Raw genomic sequence first — 6830 nt, forward strand, 5'->3', positions numbered from 1 at the left:
ACAGGCGCCGAGCCGCGTTTTTTTTTACGCAGAAGAAAGTTGCAGCCATCATTGTTTGGCGGGCCCAGGCTGGGGATTTGAACCCACCACCTTAGGTGTATGTGGCTGGCGCCTTAGCCGCTTGAGCCCCAGGCGCCGAGTCGCTTTTGGTTTTCTTGATTCTTATTTTTATTTCTTGAGACAGAGTCTCACTTTGTCACTCTCCAGTAGAGTATTGTGGCATCGCAGCTCACAGCAACCTCAAACTCCTGGGCTTAAGTGATTCTCTTGCCTCAGCCTCCTGAGTAGCTGGGACTACAGGCGCCCACCACAATGCCTAGATGTTTTTTTTAGAGACGAGGTCTCACTCTGGCTCAGGCTGGTCTTGAACTCCTGAGTGCTACCTGCCTCGGCCTTCTAAGTGCTGGGATTATAGGTGTGAGCCACCGTACCTGGCCCTGATTTTTATTTTTTTAAATATTGAAAAGGTTTCTTTGCATGTTGCTGTAGCCAGTTCAACTAGTTTCCTGAATTGTCACCAACAATAGGAATTTCTAGAAAAATTAGCCTCTAAAGAAAACTGAGAAATTAGTCAGAGTATGAATGAATGTGTCAGTAAGAGTGCATAAAACCTATTCCATCAGACAATTTCTGAGATACCTCTGATTTAATTTTATGATGTTCTAGCCAGTTAAGGAAAAGGAAAACTGATAGCCTTAAGTTTGCATAAGCACAAAGTATTTAGTTCATGTTTTAAAAAAAGCATAACCTCAACCACTGTGTCCTTTTTCATATCATGTTCGCCTAAAAAAGTCTCTGGGCTGTGGAAATAGTATGTGCTTGCATAAGGCTGCAGGTATTCTTCCCTGTATGTAGGTCAACCCAGCTAATCTGAACAAGATACGGTTTTAATTGCCAAAGGAAACCTTAAGGTCATAAGCCTTCATCTATGTGAGCTTTCCTTCTGACCAAAGTAAGGAAAATTTACACACTTGAGTGTCTCAGATTTTTAAAATTTGTTAATTAAAAAAAATATTTTTAGCCAAGTAGATATTCAATATTAGAGGGGAAAATGGATAGGAAGAGAAGACTAACATTGAGGAGAAACTTAATAGCCTTTGCTTATGAGAGGAAATCCTGTCTAAAGAAGAGCAGACAGGTGTTCATCTTAGCTGAGCCAGAACCAGAGGAATTAAATAGACAGCATGAGAAGCTTAGCTTAGAACTAGAGGACAAGTTCATTGTTCTTGGTTGTGTTAGAAATCTTTTTTTTTGGTTAAAGATGGGAAATAATGGGTAAGTAATTGTATGAGGTATTAGGTAATTTGGATTCAGCTCAGCCTGGATACTGGAGAATGGGTCAGATGACCTCTTATTGCTAATACCTTGGTCCTTTTCTTCGAGGAGAATTATGGAATGAGACCATGAGGTTACTTTGTCTTTTTAAATAGTAAAGAATACTGCAACATACTCCCCACCCCACCCAAACTCCTCAGATAGAAGTTTACTATACATGCAGTATATAAAAATTCACTTACTTGGAATTCACAGTGGAAGGGATTTTGCTGCTACTGTAATCAGGCTGTGATGGTAATATGGAGCTGAGAAAGCTGGCTGGGGACTGGTTATAGGTAGCTGTAACCCTTTGGCCTGGGTTGGAGCCAGCAAGCTGCTGGGAAGAAGCAGGGAAAGCAGAGGAGGACATGGTGATGTGAGAGCTCACTGTTGAAGAGGCAGAAAATCTTTGCTCTGTGGTCTGGCGGGGCTGGATGACAATGGAAGACTGCTTGGTCTGGCTAGAGAAGCTGGATGTTTCTGGTCCAGGAGGCTGCAGTCTGGAGCCACAGGGGTTTTGGCTCTGGATGAAGTGTTTTGGACGTTCGTAGTTAAACATGCTTAGCTGATATACAGAAGATGAAGGCAAGTTATCACTATAGTGATTTGTTCCTGGAAGAGTGGTGTCCTAAATTTGGGACTGCAGGCCTGAAATCCCGGAAAGTTGTAAGGAATCACAAGCAACCTTGATCTGCCCCTTGTTGAGATCCTGAGAATACTGTGTACCAGGCTTTGGTGGAATGGGCTTCTCTTGAAGAATATTGTTCCTTGAAAGGAAGAAAATATGAAAGTTAAATTTTAATATTTTATTAAACAATAATACTGCTTACTTGACATCTTTAGGACCTTTCTTGTTTACTTTTATTTTTAGCTTTTGTGCTTTTAAGGTTGTTGCAAGGTAGAACTTTGCTAGCTTTTAGATTTTGTCTTCCTTTTATTCTGGGTCAGATGGGTCAGATGAATTTTCCCTTGAGAATAAGAACAAGAATTCATTAGTGTTTTCTCCTGGGTGAAAGCATGCCCAAGGGCTTCAAGATGCAATAGCACAAAGTTGAGTCTTCCAAGTCTTATTAAAAGAAATAATGTGATGATGCTTGAGGCAATAACTTTATGGTCTCATGATTAGCTTTTGCCCAAAGACTGAAGTTTCATTAACCACAGAGACTTAATGATGGAAAATTAATAGCTATATATATATATATATATCTGTCATGCTAGCCTTCATTCCATCTGAATTCTTCTCATTGCTCATCAAAACAGATTAACTCTCCTTCTGATACAACAATTAATTTATATCCTAAAGGTCTCTGATGAATACCATTCTGGTAAACTAAGGGAAATGATATGTTTCTTTTCATAAAAAACATTACTTTAATATCTTTATTTACTTCTTTGCCCGTTCTCAGTTTCATAGAGTAAAAGTGAACATATGCTATTAGTTACTGTCAAGTTTGAGTGGGTTTTTTTTCTTTATAATTCACTGCTTTCTTTTTCTCCCTGGATTCTAAGTTGACCTTAGTACCAACTAGGTAATAATTAGGAAGTGATTGTGTGTGTGTGTGTATAATACGTTAAAGACTACATTCCAGAACCCTTTGTAATTTTTTTCTATTTTTAGGTGACAGTTTTTAGTTATTGGTCTTGCTGTTTTCTTAATGATTTAGAGCTTTACTTTTTATTATTTTTACTTGTTTAATATCTATTTTAGACTGATTTTGAAATTGTTTTAACTCCTCTTTTACTTTTTTTTCCCAAATGACAAACAGAAGGTATAGCAGTAAATAGGACACTTACAGAGCTGGTCTACACCTCACCAAGAAAAGATGGGTGCCATTGCTCATATTTAGCTCTGTGTTGGCCCTCCTGCATTCCTACAGTAGATCCTCATTTTCTCTCAGATGAAATGTCATTAAGATCGATCTTAAAGGATTATATATAACTCTGATTTTTTTGTAAATTGTAGCATTAATCCTATTTTTTATTCAAAATATCAGATAATTTAATGTAAAATACATTTACATACTTTGTTTTCAATACTGAGATAATCATAAATCAAACTTTTAACTGAAAAATTAACCAAATTATTATCATCTTTGAAACAAAGTCTTGTAATTATTTGTTACGATCTTGAAGAAAGTACTATTAATGAAACTTTTTTAGGCCTAACAAATTTGTCCTAAGGTTGATTATATAGTGTAGAGTTAAATTAAAGGTAGCAGTTTTAGGAAAGAACAAAAATGCAACTATATAGTCAAAAGAAAGACTGTTGAAAAGGAATACTTAACAAGTTATATATTCCTTAATTTCAAGTTTATGAACACAGTAGATTCAATTAGAATGTTTCATTTTAGAAACAAGCTACATGGGTCCTTTAAATTGTTGGAGAAAATCATCCAGAAGGAGGGCTTTAATTAGATCTTCTCAGAGAAAGTCTTTTTCAAGGCAAAGTATGGGTTTATTCATTCTATTGCAGAGTGGAATTCAGAGTTTGATTCCTAAATTCCATTGTGGACAGGCAAATTATTCAGACTCTTTTGAAATAGCAAGGAGTAAACTGCTTAAGAAATAACCATTAATATTTTCCAAAAAGAGTTCCCTATTTTTCTATATATACATATTTTCAGAATGTAGCTGTCTTGTATATTTTGGCATTGACCTACATAGTTAACAATTACTGATGTTTTTTAAAGCTCAGTTAAAAAAAATGTTCTTTCAGAAGTTTCATTTTTATAAAATTTCAACAAAATTTTATACAGCTGTTTACACAGATGGTTCTTTAAGGCTTTTCTTCATGTTTATTACTGTTCAAACAATTCAATTCTATACTAGATTATGTTACATGACAACATCATTTTATCCAAATAATGTAAAATGAATTTTAAAGATCTTATAAGTAAAATATTATTCAATCTTCTATTTTAAAAATCTTAACTTTACCTCCATTTCTAATATAGCACAGACTTGCACAAGAGACTCATAGAGGATATTTGATGTCATAGGATGTTAACACAATTATAGCTGGATCAAATGTCCCTTTTAAAGGAAATAGGATGGTTTAAAAATGACACACAATTATCTTTCCCTCTGTCCTTTGGATAATGCCTTCTAGTCTCAATGGAATGAATGGATCACTTTCTCTTTTCAATCTTAGTATTAAATCATTATGATATGTGGAGTTCATACTTTTTATCTGAAGATCATCTTTGTATACAGTGCTCACATTTGAATAAACAAAACAAAACAAAACAAAACTGTAGCAGGAATAAAGAAAGGACTTACCCGTAGTTCCAAAGATGCTGGCTGGGTTTAATCCACTATTGAAGAGAAGAAAGAGGCATCTCAGTCTCTCACAGACTAATCTAATAGCTCTGTGCTTAGTATTATAGCACCACTGACTTTTATCAGCTGCCAAACAGTGACATCTGATGTGCTTGCCTGTCCATCTACCTATGCTGGTATGTCAAAGTAAGAGTCCACAATCTAAACAATATCTCAGATGTCTTAGTGATATTTAGGGAGTGGGATTACATGAGCTTCTCTTACAGGCCTCTATTTTAGACGTGAATTTTGAAAGTGAACTTTAGCAAGCTCATGTGGGGGAAGTGCAGTAAATTGGGAAATGGGAAGAATATATAACGAGAACTCCATTTTTTTTTTTTTTAAAGACAAGAGTCTTACTCTGTTGCCTGGGTGGAGAGTGCCATGGCATCATAGCTTACAGCAACTTTAAACTCTTGGGCTCAAGTAATCTTCTTGCCTCAGTCCCCTGAGTAGTTGGGACTACAGACACCTACCCCAAGGCCCAGGTAGGTTTTCTTTCTTTGTTTTTTCTTTTCTTTTTTTAGTAGAGACAGAGTCTTGATCTTGCTCAGGTTGGTCTTGAGCTCCTGAGTTCAAGCAACCCACCTGCTTCAGACTCCCAAAGTGCTAGGATTACAAATGTGAGCCACCATACCCAGCATTAAATTCCATTATTGTTATTATTATTACTTTTTTGGCCAGGGGCTGGGTTTGAACTTGCCACCTCTGGCATATCGGGCTGGCGCCTTACCCTTTTGAGCCACAGGCACTGCCCCAACCTCCATTTTTAAAAATTATGGTGTGGGCTTTGAATTTTTCCTAAAAGGAAAATAGAATTTCAAAACAAGTTCTTTTAATAAGACTTCCCCAATGATAAGACCAGTGATAGTCTTGATTTGCATTGCCTAATTCTTCATATGAAGTCTTTCTTTTGCCTAATATCAGTGGGGTTAGAGTGGGGTTCCTATAGTTCATTCCAAGAGAGAGTGTAGTCTGAGCAAAGGGAGGGGAATTAGGGTCAGAGTGACATGTCACTGGGAAGGTGTGAAAGTGGAAAAACATAATTGTGTTTCTTTAGCAAGTTTTCTGAATCTTTATGGCATATGTCCCTTTCACTTAGTACATTTATTCTAAAAGAGTCCTTAAACGCCTAAGAACCAAACAAATCAACCAACCAAACCAAAAGCTATCTATACAATTAGAGCTGTAATTGCTCTTTCTTTCAGCTCCATTTACTCCTGACAGTTACAGTTTCATTTCTCTTTTTGCCATGGAAACCATCATGGTATTTAGGTGTCATTTTTGAGCAGGGAGGTAAATAATTACAGAAGAAGAAACCTTTAAACCAACAAATGTGGCTGGAGGGCCAGGCCAATAGAGTAGAATTATCTCCATTTAGTGCCTTCAATACCCTTCCCTCGTGGGTAGGTGCTCCAGTGTTGATTTAATTACTGTGTTCATTAGGGTCTAACAAATTGATGTTAGAGCATATATGGGCCATTTAAAGTTCTTCACAGCTTACTATGTAGGTGTACCATTCTCTGCTGTTCAGAGAATGCCTAGGCTTGCAGCCATTACTTAGTAGAAAAAGCATGCTAGACTGGATGAGTAGGTGGTTGCCTACAAAGTCTTATTTCAGGACTCTCCCAAAATGTTTCTCCACATCTGCTCACTGATATCTCAAATTCCATTAGTAGAAACAATGCCTTTCAATCCAAAGTAGATAGACTTAAAATGCAAATGCAAGTAATATAAAAAAAATAATAAGAGACCTGGGTACAGTGGCTCATGTCTATAGTCCCAGCATGTTGGGAGGCCATGGTAGGAGGATCATTTAGGGGTGGGAATTTGAGACCAGTCTGGCCAACTTAGCAAGACCTCATTTCTACAATATAATAATAGGAAAAAATAGAATGAGCTGGGAGTGGTGAAACATGCCTGTCCTTGCAGTTCCTCAGAAGGCTGAGGCAGGAAGATTGCTTGAGTCTAGGAGTTTGAGGCTACAGTGAGCTATGATTGTGCCACTGCACTACAGACTTGGCAATAGAGTGAGACCTTGTGTATTAAGAAAAGTAAAAATAAAAATAGTAAGAATTGCCAACATATACAGCATTTATTATGAGTAAGACACTATTCTAGGCTCGGCGCCTGTGGCTCAAGCGGCTAAGGCGCCAGCCACATACACCTAAGGTGGCGGGTTCGAATCCCCAGCCCGG

The 6830-nt window shown here is 37.3% G+C and overlaps 1 protein-coding gene across 1 annotated transcript in view; it reads right to left on the reverse strand.

The window, feature by feature from the left end:
* MYOT (myotilin) overlaps nucleotides 1–1873 on the reverse strand; it is a 19364-nt gene extending 17491 nt beyond the window's left edge. The window contains exon 1 of the mRNA XM_012808780.1: nucleotides 1518–1873. Coding sequence (XP_012664234.1) covers nucleotides 1518–1873 — 356 coding nt within the window. The remainder of the gene's footprint in view (nucleotides 1–1517) is intronic.
* Nucleotides 1874–6830: the final 4957 nt, after the last annotated feature.

This window comes from Otolemur garnettii, unplaced genomic scaffold (assembly GCF_000181295.1).
Source record: "Otolemur garnettii isolate 467f Iridium unplaced genomic scaffold, OtoGar3 scaffold00003, whole genome shotgun sequence".
NCBI classification, from domain to species: Eukaryota; Metazoa; Chordata; class Mammalia; order Primates; family Galagidae; genus Otolemur; species Otolemur garnettii.